The sequence below is a fragment of the Heteronotia binoei genome, chromosome 10 (assembly GCF_032191835.1).
Source record: "Heteronotia binoei isolate CCM8104 ecotype False Entrance Well chromosome 10, APGP_CSIRO_Hbin_v1, whole genome shotgun sequence".
NCBI classification, from domain to species: Eukaryota; Metazoa; Chordata; class Lepidosauria; order Squamata; family Gekkonidae; genus Heteronotia; species Heteronotia binoei.
Genome location: NC_083232.1, coordinates 597581 through 625068, shown reverse-complemented (window position 1 = coordinate 625068; position 27488 = coordinate 597581). Strand labels below are relative to the sequence as shown.

Genomic DNA, 27488 nt, shown 5'->3' with positions numbered 1-27488 from the left:
GGAGGAGGGAGGGCAGGCAGGCAGGCAGGCAGGCGGCGGGGCCAGCCCGGGAGTGGAAGCGGCTCCCCCCCCCCCGCCCGCTCGCTCCTCGCCCTGCGCCGCCGCCTTTGCCTAAATAAGGCCGATGCTGCTGCTGCCGCCGCCGCCGCCCCGCGGCTGAAGGGAGCCGGGCCGGGCCCGAGCCGTCGAGGCGGCGGCGGTGGGCCGGCGGGCGCTGCTGCTGCTGCTGCGAGGGGCGCGGGAGCTGGGCCGCCCGCTGGTGTGGGGCGCAGGAGGCGGCGGCGGACGGGCGCTGGGGCGGGCCCCGCTCGGCGCTCCCAGATGGGCTGACAGCATGCCGGTCCGGCGCGGCCACGTCGCCCCCCAGAACACCTTCCTGGACACCATCATCCGCAAGTTCGAGGGCCAGAGTGAGTGGGGCGGGCGGGCGGGCGTCCAGCGGTTGCAGCCTCCCCGGCGCGGGAGGGGCCGGCTCCCCGGGGTCTTGGGCACGTGCCTGGAGGGGGGGGCGGCCTTGCCTTGCGCGCTCCGGGACTCCCCTGCCCCGACCCCCCCCCCGCGGCAGATGCTGGCCCCGCCCCGCTGCCGCCGCCCGGAACCCCCGGGGTGGGAAGTGTCGGGGGCGGGGGCTTCCCCGGGCAATCCGTGCCAGGGCTGGGCTGGGCTGGGCGTCGGGCTGGTGTCTCCCCCGCGGCGAGGCGAGGCTAGGCCGCTGCGTTGCCAGGCCGAGGTGGAGGCCGGGCTCGGCGCTTGGATTCGGGGACGCTCGCTGCAGGCTCCTTCTTTGGCCCCGGGGGGGGGGGGAGCGGGCGGGCGGCTCTCCTGCTGCCGCCGCTGGCTGCACGTGGAGGGAGGGAGCCGGGCCTGCCTGGGCGGGCGGGGGGGCCTCCGGGGCTCTGGCTGGGGCTCCCGGCGGGGTCTGAGCGGGCTGGCTCAGGCAGGGACTCTCCTGGGTGGCCCCTCCGGGAGCGCTGCTGCCTTGGCGTCTGCCCCCTCCTCCTGCCCCGCTTGCCCCCCAGCCGGTGGTTCTGCCGCATGAAGGCCCCTCCCTCCTCCAGTTGCCCCCCGGGGGGAGAGAGAGGGGCTGGCTGATGCCACAGTCGGGGTGGGGGGCGCTGCTCCTGGCCTGGGGTTGGGCGTGGGTGGTGCCGAGGCTGCTTTCTCCTTCTGAGCCGGGGCGGCTTTCCGGCCCTTTCCTCTGGTTCTCAGTCTTGCCGCAGCTGCCGCCGGGGCTTTTGACCTTGAGGTGTGTCAAAGAGCAGGAGGGGGCTGGCTGGGGAGATCCGACTCCTTCCTGCCCAGGGGGTGGGCCCAGGGAGGGTGTGGAGGAGCCCCCCTACCCAGCGTAAGAGCTCTAAGCCCATCTCTTCCTTACATCCAGCTTGCCTCTTCCTTCAGCAGCTGCTCTGGCCTGGACTTTGCCTGGATGCCCTCCTGTTTCCTGTCTCTCTCCCTCCCCCCCCCACCTTGGGGACAGCCAGCATCCCTCCAAGGGCCTAGCGGCAAGCAAGTGGTGCGGGGGGGGCAGGGGGGGTTACGTCCCAGTTCTTACGGAGCCAGTTGGGGCTTCCTTTCTCAGCTGGGAGAGACTGGGGTTCTCAGAGTGGCTCTAAAGGCCCCGGGGCCATAAAACGCAACCGCCACCTTTCCTTTGCATCCACTTCCTAACTCTTGGGCTGGAGCAAGGCAAGCGGCCTGGAGGCTGCTTTGGCACCTCGGAAGATTATGCTGGAATCTGAACTATTTCCCGGCCTTCCTTCTTTCCCAGCAGCCTGTCCTTGGCCGGTCCTCTTCCACAACCCTTGCTCTGGCCAGGCATTTCAGCGCCTCCAGCCTCTGTGGGCACCTCTGTCCTCCCTGGGCAGCAGGGCGACAAGCCGGCCACTTCCCCTCGCCAACAGCGCCAGGCAGGAAGGCATGGGGTCTTCCCAGCCGAGTGAGTGTGAGCTAGCTCACAGAACTTCAGCCTCCAGCTCACACATTTTGGTCTCAGTGCAGGAACGATGGCTCCAGAGCGAAGTAATTCCTGCAGGAGCTCACCACTTTAATGCCAGGAGCTCACAAAGCAGAGTTTTTGCTCACAAGACTCTGCAGCTGAGAGGGAGCCTTAGTCTTCTCTGCCCCAGGACATCTCCTGTTCTTGGGACTCCTCTTTTTGTGCCAGCTGGGAAGGGAGGAGCATAATGCCCACACAGGGTGGCATGCCAAGAAGTGACACTCTTCCTTGAGAGCCAGTTGGGTATAGTGGTGAAGTGCACGGATTCTTATCTGGGAGAACTGGGTTTGATTCCCCACTCCTCCACTTGCACCTGCTGGAATGGCCTTGGGTCAGCGATAGCTCTAATAGAGAGCCAGTTGGGTGTAGCGGTGAAGTGCGCAGATTCTTATCTGGGAGAATTGGATTTGATTCCCTGCTCCTCCACTTGCACCTGCTGGAATGGCCTTGGGTCAGCCATAGCTCTAATAGGGAGCCAGTTTGGTGTAGTGGTTAAGTGAATGGGCTCTTATCTGGGAGAACAGGGTTTGATTCCCCACTCCTCCACTTGCACCTGCTGGAATGGCCTTGTCAGCCATAGCTCTATTAGGGAGCCAGTTTGGTGTAGTGGTTAAGTGCGCAGACTCTTATCTGGGAGAACCGGGTTTGATCCCCCACTCCTCCACTTGCAGCTGCTGGAATGGCCTTGGGTCAGCCGTAGCTCTAATAGAGAGCCAGTTGGGTGTAGTGGTTAAGTGCGCGGACTCTTATCTGGGAGAACCGGGTTTGATCCCCCACTCCTCCACTTGCACCTGCTGGAATGGCCTTGGGTCAGCCATAGCTCTAATAGGGAGCCAGTTTGGTGTAGTGGTTAAGTGCATGGGCTCTTATCTGGGAGAACAGGGTTTGATTCCCCACTCCTCCACTTGCACCTGCTGGAATGGCCTTGTCAGCCATAGCTCTATTAGGGAGCCAGTTTGGTGTAGTGGTTAAGTGCGCGGACTCTTATCTGGGAGAACCGGGTTTGATCCCCCACTCCTCCACTTGCAGCTGCTGGAATGGCCTTGGGTCAGCCGTAGCTCTAATAGAGAGCCAGTTGGGTGTAGTGGTGAAGTGTGCGGACTCTTATCTGGGAGAACCGGGTTTGATTCCCCACTCCTCCACTTGCAGCTGCTGGAATGGCCTTGGGTCAGCCATAGCTCTAATAGAGAGCCAGTTTGGTGCAGTGGTTAAGTGCGTGGACTCTTATCTGGGAGAACCGGGTTTGATTCCCCACTCCTCCACTTGCACCTGCTGGATTGGCCTTGGGTTAGCCATAGCTCTATTAGGGAGCCAGTTTGGTGTAGTGGTTAAGTGCGCGGACTCTTATCTGGGAGAACCGGGTTTGATCCCCCACTCCTCCACTTGCACCTGCTGGAATGGCCTTGGGTCAGCCGTAGCTCTAATAGAGAGCCAGTTGGGTGTAGTGGTTAAGTGTGCGGACTCTTATCTGGGAGAACCAGGTTTGATTCCCCACTCCTCCACTTGCAGCTGCTGGAATGGCCTTGGGTCAGCCATAGCTCTAATAGAGAGCCAGTTGGGTGTAGTGGTTAAGTGCATGGACTCTTATCTGGGGGAACCGGGTTTGATTCCCCACACCTCCACTTGCAGCTGCTGGAATGGCCTTGGGTCAGCCATAGCTCTAATAGAGAGCCAGTTTGGTGCAGTGGTTAAGTGCGCGGACTCTTATCTGGGAGAACCGGGTTTGATCCCCCACTCCTCCACTTGCAGCTGCTGGAATGGCCTTGGGTCAGCCATAGCTCTAATAGAGAGCCAGTTTGGTGCAGTGGTTAAGTGCGCGGACTCTTATCTGGGAGAACCGGGTTTGATCCCCCACTCCTCCACTTGCAGCTGCTGGAATGGCCTTGGGTCAGCCAGAGCTCTAATAGAGAGCCAGTTTGGTGTAGTGATGAAGTGTGCGGACTCTTATCTGGGAGAACCGGGTTTGATTCCCCACTCCTCCACTTGCAGCTGCTGGAATGGCCTTGGGTCAGCCATAGCTCTAATAGAGAGCCAGTTTGGTGTAGTGATGAAGTGTGCGGACTCTTATCTGGGAGAACCGGGTTCGATTCCCCACCCCGCGACTAGCAGCAGCTGGAATGGCCTTGGGTCAGCCAGAGCTCTAATAGAGAGCCAGTTGGGTGTAGTGGTTAAGTGCGCGGACTCTTATCTGGAAGAACTGGGTTTGATTCCCCACTGGCAGAGCTCTGGCAGAGTTGTCCTTGAGAGGGCAGCTTCTGAGAGAGCTCTCTCAGCCCCACCCACCTCACAGGGTGTCTGTTATGGTGGTGGGGAGGGAAAGGAGATTTTAGGCTGCTCTGAGATTCAGAGTATAGGGCAGGATATAAATCCAATATCATCTTCTTCTTGTGGCTCCCCTGATCCAAGGTGGCAAGAGGAGGCTGGGTTCTGGGTTTGGATCACTTATGTCAGCAGGTGCTCCCTGAGGCCCCTTTCCGTCCTGCAGACCAGAGACCAAGGCTTGGGGAATGGCAGCCGTGAAGAAGCCCCTCCCCTCCGCTGCCCCCATGGGCGACACCTGTGGAGCAGGCCTCCTGTGCGCACGCATTCAGGGGTGCAGAGGCAGTGGGAACAGGCCTGCCTCTCGCCCTGAGGGGGGCGTCTGCAGCCTTCAGGCCTTGGAGCTGACTGTGTTTCAGAAAAGGCAGCCCCCTGCTCCCCAGTCTCTATATAGTGGAAGGTCAGCCGGTGGGTGGGTGAGTGCGTGAGTGTGCAAGGGGCACTGTTGCAGCCACAGCAGTGGTGGTGAGGCGGCCAGCTAGAAGGATTGGGGGTGTTGGGGGAGGCATTGTTCTGTGCAGTGGGGAGTGGGGGAGGCTGCCAGTCCAGCTTAGCATATGTATTTAATGCCGCTCTGTCCCCTGCCCAGAGTGGCTTAGATGGCTCTCCTCTCCCCCATTTCACCCTCAGCACAACCCTGTGTGGTAGGCTAGGCTGAGAGCGTGTGACTAACCCAAGGTCTGAATTCTCTACTCATGACCGGAGTTCGATTCCAGCGGAAGCTGGATTCAGGTAGCCGGCTCGAGGTTGACTCAGCCTCCCATCCTTCCGAGGTCGGTCAAAGGAGGACCCAGCTTGCTGGGGGGAAAGTTTAGAGGACTGGGGAAGGCAAGGGCAAACCACCCTGTAAAAAAAACGCCTGCTGTGAAAACATTGTGATGTGACGTCACCAGAGTTGGAAACGGCTGGGGCTTGCCCGGGGGACCTTTCCTTTCCCTCCCAGGCCCTCATCGGACACTCCGAACCGCTACACCTTGGTGCCTTGCTAGTCTCAGAGGACACGATTGTGCGTGTGGCACCTGCACCCATTTGCTCTGACTGGTTCTGCTTTGCCCTCCCCCTTCCTCCACTTGCTGAAGAGGATCGGGGCCAGAGCCAGAGGGCTTCTCTGGATGCCAGACTTGCAGCGGGAGGGAGGCTGGTGTGGCTGAAGGGCTCCGTCCTGGAACACGCTGCCAAGAACCCTCAACTTCTTCATGCAGGATGAGCTGTGGGTGGGGGTTCCGGGGCTGCTGAAAGCCCTGCCTTGCCTTGGCCACTGATGCAGAGTGGTGCCCTGGCCTGTCCAGGCTGGCCTTGTGCCGGAGGGCAGGTGGGCCGTCGTGGCCACTGGGGTGTGTGGTGAGCTGCCCCCACGTCTGTGCTGGGCCAGTCAAGTGGTGAGAAGGGCACTGCTTGGCTCACCAGAGCCATGTGTCAGGAAGCAGCACCCAGCCTGCCCAAGCCACGCAGAGGAAGGTGGCGCACCCAGAGAAGGAGGTGCCTGGGCCAGCCAAGCCAGAGGTGGTGCCCAGCCCCCCGGAGCTGCAGGAGAAGGGGAGGTACCCAGTCCGTGCATGGCACAGGGAAGGCGCTGCTCAGCCCCCCTGAATGGTGGTGAATGGGCACTGGCTGGGCCAGCAGGGGGGGGCACCTCACTTAGGAGCTCTTTTCCCTTTCCCTCTGGGGCGGGGGCAAGCCAGGGGTGGGCTGCGGAGGAGGGCCTCCCAGGACTGTCTCCTCTGGCTGGAGGGGCCGTTCTCATCACCCTCAGCTCCCTGGATCTTTCTTTAGCGCCCCCCCTCAAGATGCTGCCTGGGATTGGAACCCCCCCCCGCCGCCATGTCCTCGTGCCCTCAAGGTGTGGTTGCCGCTCTCACCCTCTCAGTCTCTTTCCTCCCCCGGAGTCTGCAGGGGAGCCGGGGTGGGGGCGGGCAGGCCACAGGGCGCAGCTTTGCCAGGGTCCTGGGTGGAGGGGCCGATCTCACCCACCCTCTCTCTGTCCCCTCCCCAGGCCGCAAGTTCATCATTGCCAACGCGCGAGTGGAGAACTGTGCCATCATCTACTGCAACGATGGCTTCTGTGAGCTGTGCGGCTACACGCGGGCGGAGGTCATGCAGAAGCCGTGCACCTGCGACTTCCTCTACGGGCCACGCACCCAGAAGAGCTCCGTGGCACAAATCGCCCAGGCCCTGCTGGGCTCTGAGGAGCGCAAGGTGGAGATCTGCTTCTACCGGAAAGATGGTGAGCAGGAGCCCAGGCTGGGCGGAGGGGGGTGGGGGGGAATGGACGGGGCCCCTTCCTAACCTCCCTGTTGTTATGGCTGGGGAACTCTTGTTAGTCCTGCAAAGAGGTCCTGCCCAGCTGATGCCTGCTGTGCCCAGGGGCTGTGGAGGGGCAGCTTGCTCCCTGCCGTGGGCTCCTGGGTGCTGCCGACAGACGGCCTCTGGGACTGGAAACGGGGCAGTGGGACTGGCCAGCCAGCCGCACTGTGCCTTGGTGAGAGATTCTGCCCCTGCTGGGGCTGTTGCAGGAACTAGACTGCTTCGCCGTCCTTCTTCCTCGCTCTGGTTTGTGGCATGGGCCAAACCCAGACTTCATGCTGGTTGTCTTCCTGTGGCTGGTTCAGAAGAGCCCCCTGCCTAGCCTGGAGCGGGTTGGCTGGAGCCGTGTCGGGGCTGTTGGTGACTCTGCCCAAAGGCTTGCTTGGGAGGGGGCCAGCTGGGACCCAGAGGAGGCAGCCGTCTCCCATCTCCAGTGGGGCTCAGACCTGAGGGGGCCTGGCCTCTTGGAGCCCCCTCTGCATGAACCGCCATTGCAGTCTGGGCAGTGGCCATAACACGGGGGTCCTCTCTGCGGGGGCTCAGAGCAAGGAAAGGAGCAGCCCCCATTCCTCTCAGGCCGGGCATCGTCCTTCAATGTGTTCAGTGCCATTCTGGGCTGGGAGGGGGCAGCTGGGCGTGGGGGGGAGGAGGGTTTGAGGCAGCAGTTGAGGGTCTCTCCCCCCCCCACTGTGTCTGGGGCTGCCAACTGTGGGTGGGGAAATGGCTGGAGATTTGGGGGTGGAGCCAGAGGAGGGAAAGCTGGAGAGGCAGACAGCAGTGCCCTAGAGCCTCCCCCCCCCCACAAGGCAGCCACTTTCTCCAGCGGGGGAACTGATCCCTGGAGATGGGTGGTGCTCTGGCATTGGAAGCTGTGGGGCTTTCTGCTTTCCATCGGCAGTGGGGAGGCAGGGGCCTGTCCTCGCTGTCTGTGAGTCCCCCTCCCCTCCCCTCCCCCAGAGGTGGTCTTGGCTCACTCCAGGGAGGGGCGAGTGCATCTTCGGCAAAAGCCCTTCTTGGGTGCGGCCAAAGGCCTCTCCTTTGCCGGGGAGAGGGGGAAGCTGCCGTTACCTGGCCCCTGTTGCTAGGTAGGGGGGGGAGCTGCCGCAGAACCTTTGAAGATGAGCAGTTAGAGCACAGCAGGAGGGCCTGCAGAGAGTGCGCTCACAGCTGCCTTGTCTTATTAAGAAATGCTGGTCCGGGTGGCATACATCCGAGAGTTCTGAAAAAACTCAAAGTTGAACTTGTGGATCTTCTGACAAAAATATGTAATCTTTCATTGAAATTTGCCTCCGTTCCTGAGGACTGGAAGGTAGCAAATGTCACCCCCATCTTTAGAAAGGGTTCCAGGGGAGATCCGGGAAATTACAGGCCAGTCAGTCTGACTTCAATACCGGGAAAGTTGGTGGAAACCATTATCAAGGACAGAATGAGTAGGCACATTGATGAACACGGGTTATTGAGGAAGACTCAGCATGGGTTCTGCAAGGGAAGATCTTGCCTCACTAACCTGTTGCATTTCTTTGAGGGGGTGAACAAACATGTGGACAAAGGAGACCCAATAGATGTTGTTTACCTTGACTTCCAGAAAGCTTTTGATAAAGTTCCTCATCAAAGGCTCCTTAGAAAGCTCGAGAGTCATGGAGTAAAAGGACAGGTCCTCTTGTAGATCAAAAACTGGCTAATAGGAAGCAGAGAGTGAGTATAAATGGGCAGTCTTCACAGTGGAGGACGGTAAGCCGTGGGGTGCCGCAGGGCTCAGTACTGGGTCCCATGCTCTTTAACTTGTTCATAAATGATTTAGAGTTGGGAGTGAGCAGTGAAGTGGCCAAGTTTGCGGATGACACTAAATTGTTCAGGGTGGTGAGAACCAGAGAGGATTGTGAGGCACTCCAAAGGGATCTGTTGAGGCTGGGTGAGTGGGCGTCAACATGGCAGATGCAGATCAATGTGGCCAAGTGCAAAGTAATGCACATTGGGGCCAAGAATACCAGCTACAAATACAAGTTGATGGGGTGTGAACTGGCATTGACTGACCAAGAGAGAGATCTTGGGGTCGTGGTAGATAACTCCCTGAAAATGTCAAGACGGTTTGCAATTGCAATAAAAAAGGCCAACGCCATGCTGGGAATTATTAAGAAGGGAATTGATAACAAATCAGCCAGTATCATAATACCCCTGTATAAATCGATGGTGCGTTCTCATTTGGAGTACTGTGTGCAGTTCTGGTTGCCACACCTCAAAAAGGATATTATAGTATTGGAGAAAGTGCAGAAAAGGACAACTAGAATGATTAAAGGTTTGGAACACTTTCCCTATGAAGAAAGGTTAAAACACTTGGGGCTCTTTAGCTTGGAGAAACATTGACTGTGGGGTGACATGATAGAGATTTACAAGATAATGCATGGGATGGAGAAAGTAGAGAAAGAAGTACTTTTCTCCCTTTCTCACAATACAAGAACTCGTGGGCATTCGATGAAATTGCTGAGCAGTCAGGTTAGAACACATAAAAGGAAGTCCTTCTTCACCCAAAGGGTGATTAACATGTGGAATTCACTGCCACAGGAGGTGGCGGCGGCTACAACCATAGCCAGCTTCAAGTGGGGTTGGATAAAAATATGGAGCAGAGGTCTATCAGTGGCTATTAGTCACAGTGTGTGTGTGTGTGTGTGTATATATATATAAAAAAATTGTTTTGCCACTGTGTGACCCAGAGTGTTGGACTGGATGGGCCATTGGCCTGATCCAACATGGCTTCTCTTATGTCCTTATGTGACACAGAGTGTTGGACTGGATGGGCCATTGGCCTGATCCAACATGGCTTCTCTTATGTCCTTATGTTCTCTTATGCTACTAATAAGCGCATTGTCTGGTTGGTGTTGTTTTGCCTCTTCTTGTGAGCCATGTTGTCAGGGCTGGGAATCCCTGGAGAGTTCTCTCTTGACCTCCTCCCCCTCCTCCTCCTCTTGCCTGCCCTCCTCCGACAGCCCTTGCAGAGACTGGTGTGGCTGGCTGGGGCTGGGGGTCCTTCCTCATGGGCAAACTTCCAGCCTCTTTGGCTTGATCCCAACACACAGAGCCTCTTGCATTTCTGTCCAGGGTCTGGCCGTGTTGTGGAGCATTGGGTGAATGGGACGGGCATGACACACATCCCGGAGGCCAAAGGAGCCCAGATCTGTCTGGTGGGTTTTGGCCTCAGGGGGAAGGGAGGTGGGGCAGGGAGCCTCCAGGCCGGGGGGGGGGGCACACTGCATGTGCCCTCAGGGCCAGAGGAGGGCAGCGCTCAGGGTCTCGGACGTGGGGCCTCTGGCAGCTGCTGCTCAGGGCCCCGCCTGTGATTGTGGCCCACCCAGAAGTCCACAGAGCTGCTCCATTTCACAAGGCCCGGCGTGCCATGAACAGAGAGCTGCTGGTGAAGAGAGCAGCTTCATTGGACTGCTGCAAGTGAGCCCAGTTGGCCTGCGGGGGAAGGTCAAACCCCCTGGGGACATCCTCGCCAGCCCTCTTTAGAGCATGGAGGCGGAGCCCGTCCCACCTCTCAGCCTGTCCTTTCCCTGGTAGGAAGGTGGAAGCCCTGGGCAGGCCCAGCTCCCTTCATTCCCTGCCTGAGCAGAGAGCGCTTGTGTGTGTGATTTTGTTCCCTCCCCTTTGCCCTGCTCCCCAGAGTGACTTTTCTACCATTGCAGCAGTCCCCCTGGAGACAGACACTGCGTGCTGCTTGCCCGGCCTGGGCTGCATGGAGATTTACGGCTGTTTGTGCCTGTCTGAAAGGAGGCATCTGTCAGGCGCAGGGAGGCCCTTGGCTGAAGAGGCCTGGAGGAAGGCAGGCAGGCGGGTTGCTCTGGGAAGTCCATGCCACCCAGGAGTCCTCGGGCAGGGCGGGGCAGAGCAGCCTGTAGAGCCAGGAGAGCCAGTTTGGTGTAGTGGTTAAGTGTGTGGAGTCTTATCTGGGAGAACCGGGTTTGATTCCCCACTCCTCCACTTGCACCTGCTGAGATGGCCTTGGGTCAGCCATAGCTCTAATCGAGAGCCTGTTGGGTGTAGTGGTGAAGTGTGCGGACTCTTATCTGGGAGAACCGGGTTTGATTCCCCACTCCTCCACTTGCACCTGCTGGAATGGCCTTGGGTCAGCCTTAGCTCTCGCAGTTGTCCTTGAAAGGGCAGCTTCTGGGAGAGCTCTCTCAGTCCCACCCACCTCACAGGGTGTCTGTAGTGGGGAAGGAAGAGTGGTCAAATGCGCGGACTCTTATCTGGGAGAACCGGGTTTGACTCCCCACTCCTCCACTTGCACCTGCTGGAATGGCCTTGGGTCAACCATAGCTCTGGCAGAGGTTGTCCTTGAAAGGGCAGCTGCTTTGAGAGCCCTCTCCAGCCCCACCCACCTCACAGGTTGTCTGTTGTGGGGGAGGAAGGTAAAGGAGATTGTGAGCCGCTCTGAGACTCTTTGGAGTGGAGGGCGGGATATAAATCCAATATCATCTTCTTCTTCTTCTCTCCCTGGGGGCTGCCCGTCCCTTGCTGGCTCCCTCCCTCATTGTGGATCTGCTCTTGACAGACAGGGTGGCCATCTGGAATGTGCAAGGGCTTCTTTGTCGTCATCTCCAACTGCTGGGGATTTGTTCACGCATTAGGAGTCAGAGGACCAACATTGTGTAGATGCTTCTGCAACTAGAATGGGAGTTCATCTGTCCTATATTGAAATAATAAATAAATAGGAGAGTGGAGTGATTTCAGATGCCCAATGACAATAGCAGGTGTGATTGGATTAGGTGTGATATGCAGGGAGGGGGGGAGGTGTAGAGAAATCAGCACTGGCAATGAGACAGGAAACCTAGGTCTTAATTCAGTCCTGGGGGATGCCTTGTCTTGGGCTTCATTATCAGTTGCAATTCAGCAGTCTCTCTCTCTAATTTCCCTTTGAAATTCTTTTGTAAGAGAACTGCTACTTTCAGCACTGAATGTCCCCAAAGGTCAAAATGTTCCTCCGCTGTTTTGTGAAAGTTGTGGTTGTTCAGTTTGTTCTGTGAATCCAGTTGCTGGCTTTTAGGTGGGGACGACACTTAGGAAGGTCAGTTTTGCCCAAGGAGAGATGCAGGCTGCGTGACTTTCCTGTTGAAACCCTCCTTGGCAGGCAGTTTATATGAGCAGCCAAAGCTTGGGGGTTTCCCTTGGAGCTGGCTGAGGCTGCTGCTGGGCCGTGCAGGGGGCATCCTGCGTCTGGTCCTTGCTGAAGGGACTCTGTGCTGGGGGGCCCAGTGGGAAAGGGGGCTTGAGGGCCTGCGTTGGGTGCAAAGGCTTAGATGGCTCTGTGGGGCCAGAAGGGAGAGTTCTCAGGGCCTGGCCGCTGCACTCCCTTCCCTTCCCCTCTCGGCCCCAGTGGGCCTCCCACACCAGGTGTCTCTCCTCTCTCTCTTGTGAGGCGTCTGCTGCTCCGGCTCACGTCAGCCTCTGCCAGGCCAGTTCCGGCAAGCCGGGTAAACAAAGCCGGCTCCCAGCTGCAGCCAGCAGCAGCCCTGCTGCAGCAAGACCCCCCCCCCAGGGCCTCCTCTCTCCGAGGAGCAGAGGCTGCTTCACCCCCACCCCACTCCTCTAGCACCAGCTCCCCTTTGCGGGGGGGGGGGGCTGAATGGGGGGGCCTCTCCAGCTAGAAGGCAGGGGGGGGAGGCAGAAACAAGGTCAGGCTGGCAGAGAGGGGAGCAGCCTCATGGCCCCTCCCCAGCAGGATGAGGAGGAGGTAAGTTTTTGGAAATGGGGAGGAAAATCAGATGGGGTTTCCCCCCTGGAAAGGAACCCCCCATGGGCCCTAGAAGAGGCTTCATCTCCCGGCCAGAGCCTGGCCCTGTTCTCTCCTGCTGGGGGGCTCCCCCTTTGTATGGCCAGAGGCTGCCTGGCCCCTCCTCCCCCTTGGCCCCAAGAGGCCCCACTTTCCCTCTGGCCAGCTTGACTGGGGAGGGGCCTCTCCCCCCCCCCTCGGATCCTCACTGCCTTCTTCAGGGCATCCAAAAATGGCAGGCTTGTCTTGGGGCAGCCTGCAGTCTTGGTCTGGTTCCTCGGGGGAGGGGGGTGCTCAGGCCTTTCTAAGGATGCCCCCAGCTAGAGACTTCGGACAGCTGCAATCAGACAGGCAGCAATCGAACAGGGGCAGCTTTTCTGGAGTGGCTTCATCTGCTGGATGTTTGCCTGCCACTCCGCTTTGGAAGGCCTGCCAGGAGGGCAAAGGTTCCTGAGTCTGGCCCTTTGTCCCAAGAGGGGGGCGGGGGAGTTGGCTTGCCCGAGGGGGGCCTCCTGCTTCCTCTCCCGCTCAGCCTCTGGCCAGGAGTGGGGCCCTCTGGGCTCTCCCTTCTGCAGCGCATGGAGTGGCTCTTGATGTGGGTGAGGCTTCCTGGGAGGGCTGACAGGAGCCTCATTTGCCCCTTCCTTATGGGGGGGGCAGTCAGTCATCTCCTGCGGGGCAAGTTTTGCTGCCTGCCCAACAAGGGATTCTGCTGACCAGGGAGAGCCCTGCAGGCCCTTGGGGGAAACTCCTCCTGTAGCTTGCTAGAAGCATTGGGACATCTAAAAATTCCCTTGACCCCCAGGGCCCCCCACCAGTCATTGACACTGCTGGGGCAGACGCAGGGCCCTTCTCCCCCCTCGCCCACCAGTCGCCAAGGCTTTGAGGGGCTCCTGTGATTTTGCTCCTTGAGGAATTGTTGCCAAAATTGCGAGTGCCTCAGATCAGGCTGCCTCTGAAGGGGACCGTCAGGGGCTCTCTGGGGTCTCAGGCTGAGGCCTGTTTGAGAGCCAGTTTGGTGTAGTGGTTAAGTGCATGGATTCTTATGTGGGAGAACCGGGTTTGATCCCCCACTCCTCCACTTGCAGCTGCTGGAATGGCCTTGGGTCAGCCACAGCTCTAATAGAGAGCCAGTTTGGTGTAGTGGTTAAGTGCATGGATTCTTATGTGGGAGAACCGGGTTTGATCCCCCACTCCTCCACTTGCACCTGCTGGAATGGCCTTGGGTCAGCCAGAGCTCTAATAGGGAGCCAGTTTGGCATAGTGGTTAAGTGTTTGGACTCTTATCTGGGAGAATCGCATTTGATTCCTCACTCCTCCACTTGCACCTGCTGGAATGGCCTTGGGTCAGCCAGAGCTCTAATAAAGAGCCAGTTGGGTGTAGTGGTTAAGTGTTTGGACTCTTATCTGGGAGAACTGGGTTTGATTCCCCACTCCTCCATTTGCACCTGCTGGAATGGCCTTGGGTCAGCCAGAGCTCTCGCAGGAGTTGTCCTTGAAAGGGCAGCTTCTGGGAGAGCTCTCTCAGCCCCACCCACTTCACAGGGTGTTTGTTGTGGGGGAGGAAGGTAAAGGAGATTGTGAGCCTCTGAGTCTTTTTCAGAGAGATGGGTGGGGTATAAATCTGCAGTCGTCATCTGGCAGCTCCCTTTCGTATGTGGAGATATTGCTGGGGATGGAATTGGGGCCTTCTGCAGGCCAGGCGGATGTCCTTCCACTGAGCTGCCAGCACCCCTCTCCTGATGCCACTCGAACACTTGTTGGTCCAGCAGCTATGTACACTAGACTTCTTCCCAGGCAGTCAGGCAGTCGTACAGCGCAGTCCGCAACCTCTGCGCTTGAAGATCCAGTCCGATATCCCTGTGAGGAAACCAGAATCAGCCTGGCTGGGAAAGGAATGCGGGTTCCCCTTCTCCAAGGCCAGAGAGGTGGGAAAAGAAGCGTTGCTTCCAAAATAGAGCACATGGCAGCATCTCCTACATGGCTGAGTGGCTCACAGGGGGGCTAATTAGGAGTTAATGAAGGCATGTCCCCCTAGAGTCTGACTGCAGCTGCAGGAGGAGGGGGGGGAGAGAAGGAGACTGGGCCAAGCTCACCCTGCGCTGCAGCCCTCTTGGCTGGGGGGGGGGAGGCCATTTTGGCTTCATCCCTCTTGTTGTAAACAGGAGACATCACCGCTCCATACGGAAGCGTTCCCACACCAGTCACGATGTGTCCTGCCTCACACCCAGGAAAAAGAAATCTTGCTTATTCTAGAACAGCGATGTTGGCGCCTGGCCATTTTTGGACGCTTGCCACAGTGAAGAAAAGTATTTTATCAGCCGGCTATTTATGGCTGCAGATAGCAGGGGTCAGAGGTTGCCCGGCCAGTGCTGGAGAAAGAGGTGTTGGTGTCCTGGCTTGTTCCCTGGGCAGAGATGCTGAGGCTCCCCTGGCGTAGGTGGGCACTGGGGGGAGCATACCCCAGGCAGAGGCCGGGGAGGCCGCTGGCCTCCTGAGGGCTGGCAGCTGCGGCCTGGTTGGGGGGTGCGGAGAGGAGAGAGTGGCAGGATCCCCAGAGCATCTGGCCTCTTTCCTGAGGGTCGGCCCTTCTGTGCTGGACAGCAGAGCTGGGTGGCTGTTCCCCTTGGAGGAGGAGGAGGAGGCCTGCCTGTCTTCTGGCCTCTTTTGCAGGCCTTTTTGGCAGGCAGGCAGCCCTGCTGACAGCTGTGTGTTCTCCGTGTCTCCAGCCGTGGGGCCTGCAGGGCGATAAATGCGGCTCTCGGATTGGGCCAAGGAGCAGAGGGCTCTTGGAGCCTGGCCTGGCGAGCGCTTGCCTGTTGCCTGTTGCCGTGGAAACCCTTCTGCGTAGGGGTGTGGGGACCCTGCCTGTGCCCCTCAGTCCCCAGGACGGAGGGGAGGGGAGGGGAGGAGCCCGAGGGACAGGCCAAGCAGCCCCGGGTGACCAGCAGAGGCTCAGCAGAAGGCAGCTCTGTTGGTGCCTGCCTCAGTTTCCCTGTTGGTCCTTGTCGAGGCCCGGGGGACACCTGCACAGGGGAGCCACAGGGTGTGGCAGGCCAGACATTGCGCTTCCCTCTCCCGGTCATCTTGCAAGGTGAAAAACCGCTTACGGTCCATGTTATGTCAAGCTTCATAAGTGAGGGAGGGAGGGGTTCACTGCCTGTCCAGTTCCCATGGCAGAGGCGGGACTCATCCTGCTCCCGGACTTGGAAACCAGCCTTCCTCTGCCTGCTGGAGCTCCTCATGACCAAGGAAACCCTGCTGAGATCCAGCGTCATCCAGGTTTGCAGTGCTGGACTTGGAGCACCCCTGGGAGGAGGCAGGGCTGGCCATCTTCACCCCCCCACCCCCCGCTTTGACCTTTGGTTTCTCTCCTGACCTCTTGATCCCGGCACTGCGGCCTGGGAAGCTGTCGTGGCACTGGGGAGAAGGTGGGCTTCATGCTGTTGTGACCTTGAAAACACCTGGGAGAGCCCCCCTCCCCAGAGGCTGCAGCCCAAGCAGACACGTGTCAAGAGTGCCTCTGAGCACGCTGCGCTCCCAGGCCAGTGGGCGGTTTCTGACCCAGCTGAGCCTTAGGCCTAGCTCTTGTCTCTGAGGTTGGATCGGATCACCACCCTCAAGGACCTTGAAGGGCTGTCATAGAGGGGACGGTGAAGAATCTTTTCTGTGGCGTCAGAAGGCAGGACCAGAACCAGCGGGTTGAAATTAAATCAAGTTTCCGGCTCAACATCAGGAAGAACTTCCTGACGGTTAGAGTGATTCCTCAGTGGAACAGGCTTCCTTGGGAGGTGGTGGGCTCTCCTTCCTTGGAGGGTTTAAGCAGAGGCTAGATGGCCATCTGACAGCAATGAAGATCCTGTGAATTTAGGGGGAGGGGTTTGTGAGTTTCCTGCATTGTGCAGGGGGTTGGACTAGATGACCCTGGAGGTCCCTTCCCACTCTAGGATTCTTCGGGACATTGTGGGCTCTCCTTCCTTGGAGGTTTTGAAACAGAGGCTAGATGGCCATCTGACAGCAATGAGGATCCTGTGAGTTTAGGGGGAGGTGTTTGTGAGTTTCCTGCATTGTGCAGGGGGCTGGACTAGATGACCCCGGAGGTCCCTTCGAACTCTAGGGTTCTATGATTCTCCTTCTTTGGAGGTTTTCCAGCAGAGGCTAGATGGCCATCTGACAGTGATGAAGATCCTGTGAATTTAGGGGGAGGTGTTTGTGAGTTTAGAGTGGTTCCTCAGCGGAACAGGCTTCCTCCTTGGGAGGTGGTGGGCTCTCCTTCCTTGGAGGTTTTTAAACAGAGGCTAGATGGCCATCTGACAGCAATGAAGATCCTGTGAATGTAGGGGGAGGTGTTTGTGAGTTTCCTCCATTGTGCAGGGGGTTGGACTTGATGACCCTGGAGGTCCCTTCCAACTCTATGATTCTATAAAAAGAGCTGGCTTGACTCGCAGCTGGGGCAAGAGGATATCTTCTCCTCCCCTTTCTCTCTGGGAGAGGCCAGGGATGGGAGTGGAGCCCCACGAGCACTGCTCTCGGGAGTCACGCTGTTGGCCCAGGGCTTGAGTCACTGGAGCTCTCCTCTCCATCCTCCTTTGCCACCACCCCCCAGCAGGAGCAGGCAGAGGGCTTTGCTGAACAGGCCTCTTGGCCAACCAGCTCTCAGGCCAGGAGCAGCTTTTGTTGCCTCCTTTGCCAGGTGGGGCCTGCTGTGGACCCCGCCTCTCTCTGTGAGTTGTGATGGGGAAATGCTATTGTGGTGGAACATGGAGCCAGTTTGGTATAGTGGTTAAGTGTGTGAACTCCTCTCTGGGAGAACCGGGTTTGATTCCCCATTCCTCCACTTGCAGCTGCTGAAATGGCCTTGGGTCAGCCAGAGCTCTAATAGAGAGCCAGTCTGGAGTAGTGGTTAAGTGCGCGGACATTTATCAGGGAGAACCGGGTTTGATTCCCAACTCCTCCAATTCCACCTGCTGAGATTGCCTTGGGTCAGCCAGAGCTCTAATAGAGAGCCAGTTTGGTGTAGTGGTTAAGTGCGTGGACTCTTATCTGGGAGAACCGGGTTTGATTCCCCACTCCTCCACTTGCACCTTTTGGAATGGCCTTGAGTCAGCCATAGCTCTAATAGAGAGCCAGTTGAGTGCAGTGGTTAAGTCCATGGACTCTTATCTGGGAGAACCAGGTTTGATTCCCCACTCCTCCACTTGCACCTGTTGGAACGGCCTTGAGTCAGCCATAGCTCTAATAGAGAGCCAGTTGGGTGTAGTGGTTAAGTGCATGGACTCTTATCTGCGAGAACTGGCTTCGATTCCCCACTCCTCCACTTGCAGCTGCTGGAATGGTCTTGGGTCAGCCAGAGCTCTAATAGAGAGCCAGTTTGGTGTAGTGGTTAAGTGTGCAGACTCTTATCTGGGAGAACCGGGTTTGATTCCCCACTCCTCCCATTGCACCTGCTGGAATGGCCTTGGGTCAGCCATAGCTCTAATAGAGAGTTGGTTTGGTGTAGTGATTAAGTGTGTGGACTCTTATCTGGAGGAACCGGGTTTGATTCCCCACTCCTCCGCTTGCACCTGCTGAGATGGCCTTGGGTCAGCCATAGCTCTAATAGAGAGCCAGTTAGGTGTAGTGGTTAAGTGCGCGGACTCTTATCTGGGAGAACTGGGTTCGATTCCCCACTGACAATGGCGCACAGGGTCAAGAGCTTGGGGGTACTACTTGAGCCTGCCTTAACTATGGAGGCCCAGATAGCAGCCACTGCTAAGTCCGCATTTTTTCATCTTAGGCGGGTGAGGCAGTTGGCTCCTTTCCTGGAGCAGGACGATCTGGCAACAGTGATCCATGCAACGGTCACCTCAAGGTTGGCTTACTGTAATGCCCTCTACATGGGGCTGCCCCTGTGCCGAACCCAGAAGTTGCAGCTAGTGCAGAACTCTACCGCTCGGCTGTTATTAGGGCTCCCTAGACGGGAGCACATTCAGCCGGGCCTCCGGGGACTGCACTGGCTGCCAATAATATACCGAGTCCGGTACAAGGTGCTGGTTATTACCTTTAAAGCCTTATATGGCCTAGGACCTGCCTACCTTAGGGACCGTCTCTTGCCATATGCCCCCCAGAGAGTGCTGCGATCTGGCTCTCGAAATCTGCTTGTAATCCCCGGGCCAAAGGAGGCCCGGTTGAAGTCAACTAGGGACAGGGCCTTCTCGATCACAGCCCCTTGCTGGTGGAACCAGTTACCGGAAGAGGTCAGGGCCCTGCGGGACATTGGACAGTTTTGCAGGGCCTGTAAGACAGTCCTCTTCCAGTTGGCTTATAACTGACCGGCATTGAAATACTCTGAAGGAAGTCTATAAGATAGCACACTGACATTGATTGATGTATCGACATATTAGTTGTTTTAATTATGTAAATTATTGTATTTTAATTCTGAATTTTATTTTTAGAACTTTTATGCTGTGAGCCGCCCTGAGCCTGCTTCGGTGGTGTAGGGCGGGATATAAATCAAATCAAATCAAATAAATTTAAAATGTAGTGGTGGGCACCCTGGGTGGTCATTTTGGAATTTACAGTCTTGGGGAAGGGAAAAGCTGTACCCAGTCAGACATACAGGTTGGACTTCAAACTTGACTCCTGTGGCCAGGAATACTTCAGGAGAAGGGAGTTCAAGAGGGGTGGGGATTTCCTAAAAGCAAAATATTGCAGGCCCAGTCACAAAGGATTCCTGTGAGAAGCGAAAATGGGAGGAGCCTAAAGAAGACAAGGTGGCTCCATAGACAACTCTCTAAAGACGTGAGGAATTAAAAAGACTCATTTAGGAAATGGAAGGTATTATAACCAGGGATGAATTTAAACAAATAACCAGTGCACATAGAGAAAGACCGATTTCTCACTAGTGTTGCTCTATCCTCTGGCTTCTGTTTTCTTTCGTGCAAGTGAGCGGTTTCCCACTAGTTGCTCTGCAGACACATTGTGACGTGCAGCTCCTTCCAGTTCCCCTTGCGGCTATGTGATGCTGTCTTTTAAGGAATAAGAAACCGCGAGGAGAATTGGAGGGAGCCGCACATCAAAATGCACCCATGGAGCAACTGGTGGGAAATCGATTGCTTGTGCTGGGGGAAAACAGAAGCCTGATTCTATGTCCTACACTAGTGAGACATTGGTAAAAGCATTAGAAATGCTAAAGCTTGGTATGAGCTTCGGCTAGAAAGAGATGCTAAAAACAACAAAAGGTTCTTATGTACAAAGTAAGAAAAAGAGCAGGGACACGGTAGGCCCATTGTGAGGGCAGGAAAGTGAAATTGCAACAGGTGAAGAAGAGAAGGCAGAAAGGCTTGATTCTTACTTTTCCTCAGTCTTCTCTTGTGAGGGAAATGGGACTCAACCTGGCAAAAACAGAACGCATGATGAGAGAAGGGAGTTGTAGCCTAGGATCGGTAGAACATAAACACCTAGTTTCTTGGAATGGAACGAAGCCCTCGGGGCCAGATGAACTGCATCCAAGGGCACTAAAAGAACTTGCAGATGTAATTTCTGAGCCTCTGGCCATTATTTTTGAGGATTTTTGGAGAACAGGTGAGGTGCCAGAAGACTGGGGGTGGGCAAATGTTGTCCCCATCTTCAATGGAAAAAAGAGGATCTAGGTAACTATTGACCTGTCAGCTTACCATGCATACCTGGAAAAGTTGTAGAACAAATAGTCAGTCAGTCAGTCCTAGAAAATTGTAGCCTAAGATCGGTAGAACATAAACACCTAGCTTATTTAAATGGGGTCGTTTTATAGAAAAATAGGTGGTGGAGCTCATCCAGGGATTGTTATGCAGCTGCACCTACTTTTCAATGGACAGGAGGTGGAACTCTCAGGAAAGGAGGGAAGGAGGAGGTGGAACTCTCAGAAAGCTTCAGGAGCTGTGCTCCTGTGAGCTCCTGCTGAATCCAAGGCCAGCATAGGACAGCTGTGATCACTAAGAGCAGCATGGGTTTCTCAAGAACAAGTCCTGCCAGACTAATTTTATCTCTTAAAGAAAAAGTTACTACCTTGCTGGGTCAGGGAAATGCTGTAGATGTCGTTTATCTTGACTTCAGTAAGTTTCTAATAAGGTTCCACGTACTATTCTTGTTGACAAGTTGGTAAAATGTGGTTTGGATCCTGTTACCATTAGGTGGATCTGTAACTGGTTGACAGATCGCACCCAAAGAGTGCTCATGAATGGTTTCTTATCCTCTTGGAGAGGAGTGACAAGTGGAGTGCCTCAAGGATCTGTCCTGGGCCCTGTTTTGTTCAATATCTTTATAAATGATTTGGATGAAGGAATAGAGGGAATGCGTATTAAATGTGCAGATGATACTAAATAGGGAGAGGTCACAAATACAGTAGAAGACAGACACAGGATACAGAATAATCTTGTCTAATTGGAAAACTGGGCTAAAATAAAATTGAGTTTTAACAGGGATAAATGTAAAGTTCTGCATTTAGGTAGTAAAAATCCAATGCATAGTTATAGGATGAAGGAGACTTGTCTTGGCACTAATATCTGTGAAAAGGATTTAGGGGGTTTAGTGGATCATACACTGAACATAAGTCAGCAGTGTGATGCAGTTACTAAAAAGGCAAATGCAATTTTGGGCTGTATCAAAGTGTAGTGTCCAGATCATGTGATGTGATGATATCATTTTACTCTGCTCTGGTAAGACCTCACCTAGTTTTGGGCACCACATTCAGTTCCGTTTTGGGCACCACATTCTAAGAAGGATATAGAAAAGCTGGAACAGGTCCAGAGGAGGGCGATGAAGATGGTGAGGGGTCTGGAGACCAAGTCCTATGAGGAAAGGTTGAAGGAGCTGGGGATGTTTAGCCTGGAGAGGAGGCGGCTGAGAGGTGAAATGATCATCATCTTCAAGGACTTGAAGGGCTGTCATAGAGAGGATGGTGCAGAATTGTTTTCTATGGCCCCAGGAGAAGAACCAATCGGTTGACAATAAATCAGAAATGTTGTCAACTCAGCATTAGGAAGAACTTCCTGACTGTTAGAGCGGTTCCTCAGTGGAATAGGCTTCCTCGGGAGGTGGTGGGCTCTCCTTCCTTGGAGGTTTTTAAACAGAGGCCGAATTCCAAATACCGTTATTGGCATAGAAATAAAAAGTACAGCATAGCAAATTTACATGGAGTTTCAGCTATAAAAACCAGTCAAACTTCAAGAAGGGGAGCTAGTCTTTTGCTCCCTGGTTGTTATGGCAGCCAAAGGTACTTTGCAACTAGGCTTGTGAGATGGGAACATTGGTAAGATAATAGGAAAAAAACTAACTTCACTTCAGGTAATCCATAAAAATTAGACAGAATAGGTTTGATTATGCAGTCCCGCACTTCCCCATAAAAATCACAATGAAGTAAGCCATAGGCAACCGTTTCAAGGTGCCTTCCATTACATGGGCAGACTCTATCCTGATAAGGGCTGTTGGCAAACCTCCCAGACAGTACCGCTGAGGGTAGAACATTGAGTCTTGCTAACATAAGAGAGCGGCGTAACTGGGGTGGAGTAGTCTGGGGAAGGGAGGCAGCAGGCAGCCCACAATCTGGGAAGATACCAAATGCTAAAGGGGAACAAGTGTTATGTCCAGAATGACAAAGGGACTGTTTCTCAATATCTAAGATCCTGTTAAACAGCGGCTAGATAGCCATCTGACAGCAATGAAGATCCTGTGAATTTAGGGGGACACAGGCCTCAGATTCAGTGGGAGTTCACAGGAGCACAGCTCCTGAACCTTTCTGAGAGTTCCACCTCCTCCTTCAGAGTTCTACCTACTTGTTCATTGAATAGTATGTGCAGCTGCATAACAATCCCCAGATGAGCTCCACCACCTATTTTTCTACAAAACGACCCCTGGGGGGAGGTATTTGGGAGTTTCCTGCATTGTGTAGGGGGTTGGACTAGATGACCCTGGAAGTCCCTCCCAACTCTATGGTTCTATAGGGTGTCAAGCATGCAGGTTCAATGATGAGTCGAAGTTGATACAAAGACTATGTTTATTGATAGACCGATACTTTGGCTACAGCTGTTGCTTGAGAAGAATGAAACTGATACATTGATACACAACTTTTAAGATACACTTCAAAGGGATTCCGAGGGGGAAGCAGGGGAGCTTTCACACATAGAATATCAAAACTACATACATTCCCAGGGCGTTATCAGGCATTCGGCCTTGCAGTGCCCAGATGGCTCATCCTCCCGAAGGAGAATTCATGGGAAGGTGCTGATTGCTTTGTTCCCTGTAATTAAGCAGCCATAAAGCGGGAAGAGGGCCAGGAAAGAATAATAAACTAACAACATTTGGTTCTCTGGGATCTTTACCTGGTCTGCTTTTAGTCAGGCCCTAAACCCATTAGTTATTGATTAGAATTAGCCATGCTTGAGATAGGGTTGGCCTTTGTAAGTACTTGTGTGTGGGAGAACCAAGGAAGCCCAGGGTCATGGTCAAAGGCAGGCCATGGCAAATCTCCTCAGAATGTTCCTGGCCTTCAAACCCCTCAGTTGTGACTTGACGGCATGTTCTGCCACCCCCATGGATCTTGCCCTTCCCTTGGGCATTGAAGGAGAAGAGGCCCTGCTGATTTGAGGGTGCAAGGCCATTGTGTGTGTGTGTGTGGGGGGGGGGGGATAACCAGAGCCTTGACTTCAGTGAAGTAAAGGAGACACAGCTGATAGAATGATTGCAGGAGGGGTCTGAGACGCAAACTCTGCCTCCCTCCAGATAGAACCGATTCCAGGAGGAATCTTCAAGACTAACAGAATGTGTGGCTACAGGGAGGAGCTTTCTTTGAGAGGCAGTGCTGAGCAGTGACTCACACAAGCACCTTCCCTGCCGCACATTTTGTAATCTTTCAGGCGCTCCTGGGCTCAGGCTCTTTTCTGCTGCTACAGACGGATTATCACAGCTGTCCCTCTTCTTGATCTCCCTCCAGATAGTAACTGACCCAGACTGTTCTCTGCCGAGTGGAGCTTCTGAGCAGACCCATGCAGAGTGCTTTATAGTAGTCTAGTCACATGTTGTACAAGGGACCCATGGCGCAGAGTGGCAAAGCTGCAGTACTGCAGTCTTAAGCTCTGCTCATGACCTGAGTTTGATCCTGGCAGAAGCTGGGTTCAGGTAGCCGGCTCAAGGTTGACTCAACCTTCCATCCTTCCAAGGTTGGTAAAAGGTGTACCCAGCTTGCTGGGGGAGGGGGAGTGTAGATGACTGGGGAAGGGAATGGCAGATCACCCCATAAAAAGTCTGCCATGAAAACGTCATGATGCGACGTCACCCGAGTCGGAAACGACTGGTGCTTGCACAGGGGACTCCCTTTACCGTTTTAGTCACAAGTTGTAGGAAGGGGAATACGATTGGAGCAGAAAATAATGGAGGTGAACCACTGGCTGCATTGGTGGTGGCAGCAGGAGCGATTTGGATCTGGGACCACAGGCTGGGCTTTCTGGACAATAATCCACTAGCACGGGATGGACTTCGCCTGCCAAGGTCAAGGAAGAAGGTGTTTGGAGAGGTTAATCAAGAGGGCTTTGAACAGACAGCTCAAGGGGAAGGAGATGAGCCATGTCGGGATTTCAGTGAAGGAGAGCAGGCAACAGAGGTCTGCCTGGGAGGGCTGGAGGGTCTAATGGAGCCAAAGGCTTCAGGTGTCCATGTGCTTGGACCGTAAGAAGGAAGAGCTGGAGCTTCTAATGCAGAAGGAGGGATATGATTTAGTGGGCATTACAGAGACTTGGTGGGATGATTCCCATGACTGGCGACAGTGCAGTGGAAAGCATCTGCGTGAGGATAAGGGGCGGAAGGACGAACAGCCCTGTGGCTGGATGCTGCTCTCCTGCAACAACACGGCCTGGTAGTTATGGGTGTCTTCAGCTTCCCGGATGTGTGCTGGGAGACAAACTCTCCAAAGCCTCCACAGTCACACACATGCCTGACTGTCAGAACTGGCAGAACTTCAAGTAAAGCCCAAGACTTAGTTGCAAGTATAGGCATTTACTGAGAACTTCAGAGCTGGAGGTACGGAATAACACTGATAACGAAAGCTAGCATTTGGATACACTTTATGTGATTCTGTTGACAACAATAAAACGATCGTTCACACGGGTGGAGACAACAGTCTGTTTCTCAGGGTTTGTTATCAGGCAGGGAGGATGGAATCCTGCTGGGAAAGTGCTGGCCGGCCTGGCTTCAAAGGCCATCTGCAGATGTTGACCCTGGGCTATCTGTCCCCCTTCAGTGATCACAGTTTGTTTGAAATGCACAGGCATACACAACATGTAGGCTGGTTAGGTACTTGGGCAAAGCTGCCTGGGTTAGTGTTTGATTTCAATATGGAGTCGCTTAAGCTAATAGCTTACAGGAAAGTTACAAGTTCTGACATACTGCCCCCCCTAAGCTTTCGCCCTGGGCTTGTGTGGGTACAGTAGGTGGAATTTCTTAAGCAGTTGCGGGGCAGATACATCGCTAGCCTTGACCCATTAGTCACAGCTCGGGGGGAAGTATTTCCAGTGAATCAGATAGTACAGAACCCCCCACTGAACCCTGGAGTCCAGGGTCTCCTGGACCTCATGGTGGCTCTGGCCCTTCACTCGTGTAGGAGGTGGCTCGGGAGGGCGAGGGTGCCAGGATGTAGCCCCAGGATCTTTGCGAAGAAGGCTGCAATGAAAAACAGGGTGGATCTTACTTAACAGTTTTGGCAGTTCCAGTTCCACCGTCACACTGTTGATTACCCTTTTTATGGTGAAGGGACCCAAATACTTGTAGGCCAATTTGCGGCAAGCCTGCGGTAGGGGGAGGTTCTTGGTTGACAGGAAGACCCTCTCCCCAACCTTAAATTCCCACTGGGGGGAGTGCTTTTTGTCGAACTGTCGCTTGTATTCCTCCTTGGTCTTTTCCAGGTTTTCTTGTATTACTTCCCATCCCCGCCGGACTCCCTCCCACCATTGTTGACAGGAGGTTGGCTTGGGCTCCCCTGCCGGTAGAGGGAGGTGGGGAAAGGGCTTGCCTTCATATCCGTTTACTATTTGGAAGGGAGAGGTTTTTGTGGAACTGTGCAGACTGTTGTTATAGCCATACTCTGCAAATGCTAACAGTTCCACCCAGTTTGATTGCTGGAAGTTGATGTAGCCCCTAAGGTATTGCTCGAGGAGCTCGTTCACCCTCTCCGTCTGTCCATCCATCTGCGGGTGGTAGGCGGAGCTGAGTCCCTGTTCTATCCCTGCAATTTTGCAAAACTCCCGACAGAAGTTGGCAACGAACTGTGGCCCGCAGTCGCTAATGACCTTACTTGGGAATGAGTGGAGGCGTACCACGTGATTGAAGAAGAAGTGCGCCAGTTTCTTGGCGGTGGGGAGTTGTTTGCATGGGATGAAGTGGGCCTGTTTGGAAAAAGTGTCGACCACCACCAGTATCACCGTTTTCCCCTGCGAGGGGGGTAGCTCGACTATAAAGTCCATCGAGACCACCGCCCATGGCCGGGTCGCCGTTGGCAAGGGAATTAGGTGACCCGGTGGTTTTCCCCCCCTTCGTTTGGCCATGATGCATGTTGGGCATGAGCTTACAAATTCTGACACATCCCTTTTCATTTGGGGCCACCAGAATTGTCTGGCGATTAGGTTCAGGGTTTTCACATAGCCAAAGTGCCCCGCTAGCCGCCCTGAGTGGCAGTTTTCCAGCACCTCTTTGCGTAGGGCTTTGGGCACATAGATCTTTCCGTTGTGATACCAGAGCCCCCCTTCCCCCTTCTCTACTCCTTCGGGCCGATCCCCTCCTTCCGCTTCCGTCTCAGCCATGAAGTGCTCCTTTCCTTTCAGCTCCGGGGCCCCAGTGGTTTTCCCCGATCTGGTGGTGACCCCCCCCCCCCGCTACCTGGGTGGGTGGAATCAGGGAGTCTATCACCTCTTCTCTTTGGCTATCATGTTGGGGCATGCGTGAGAGTGCATCTGCGAGAAAGTTCTTGGTGCCGGGGATGTGCTTCAGCACAAAGTCAAACTTTGCAAAGAACCCGGCCCACCTAATTTGCTTGGCTGTTAGTTTGCGGCGGCCGGTTAGCGCTTCCAAGTTTTTGTGATCCGTCCAGATCTCGAATGGGACTCGGGCCCCCTCTAGCCATGACCGCCAGGTTTTTAGGGCGAACGTGACCGCAAAAGCCTCTTTGTCCCACACCGACCAATTTCTCTGCTCGTTTGAGAATTTGTGGGAGATGTAGGCGCATGGCCGGAGCTCCCCCCCCTCGTCTCTTTGCATTAATATTGCCCCCACCGCGACGTCGGAAGCGTCTCATTGCACCACGAATGGTTTTAACTCGTTGGGGTGGGCCAACACTGGTTCGCTCGTGAACAATCTTTTCAGTTTGTCGAAGGCGCGCTGGCACTCGGGCGACCAGGCGAGGCGCGCCCTGGGCTTTTTTGCTTCTTCCCCTTTCCCCTTGGTCTTGAGGAGCTCAGTGAAGGGTAACATGACTTGTGCGAACCCCTTGATGAACCCGCGGTAGAAATTTGCGAACCCGAGGAAAGATTGTAGCTGCCGTCGGGTTCGGGGCGGTTCCCAATCTAGCACCGCTTGTATTTTCGCAGGGTCCATCGCTAGTCTCTCCCCCGACACCCTGAACCCCAGATAGTCTAGTTCCGTCTTATGGAATTCACACTTTGACAGTTTGGCATACAATTTGTTCTGATACAGGGTGGACAAAACTTTCCTAACCAAGGGTACATAGGACTCTAGGTCCTTCGAGTAAATAATGATGTCATCCAGGTACACCACCACCCCCTTGTACAAGTATTCACGGAGGACCTCATTAATAAAGTTCATGAACACTCCCGGCGCCCCTTGCAGCCCGAACGGCATAACCAAATATTCGAATTGTCCCATCGGCGTGTTAAACGCCGTCTTCCACTCGTCCCCCTCTTTTATTCGGACACGGAAGTACGCGTCGCGCAAATCAAGCTTCGTAAACACCTTGCCCTCTGCCACCGTGCTTAATAAGTCTTTTATCAGCGGGATCGGGTTGGCATTGGACATTGAAATCCCGTTTATCCCGCGAAAATCTGTGCAAAGTCTCAAACTTCCATCCTTCTTCTTTCGAAA

At 55.0% G+C, this 27488-nt stretch overlaps 2 protein-coding genes across 4 annotated transcripts in view; both read left to right on the top strand.

The window, feature by feature from the left end:
- LOC132578050 (arf-GAP with GTPase, ANK repeat and PH domain-containing protein 3-like) overlaps positions 1-27488 on the top strand; it is a 403463-nt gene that overhangs the window by 86266 nt on the left and 289709 nt on the right. The window lies entirely within an intron of this gene.
- Positions 256-27488, top strand: part of KCNH2 (potassium voltage-gated channel subfamily H member 2) — an 82682-nt gene continuing 55449 nt past the window's right edge. Inside the window, exons 1-2 of the mRNA XM_060247970.1 lie at positions 256-410; positions 6309-6539. Of these exons, the coding sequence (XP_060103953.1) occupies positions 335-410; positions 6309-6539 (307 nt within the window). The 5' untranslated portion in view covers positions 256-334. The remainder of the gene's footprint in view (positions 411-6308; positions 6540-27488) is intronic.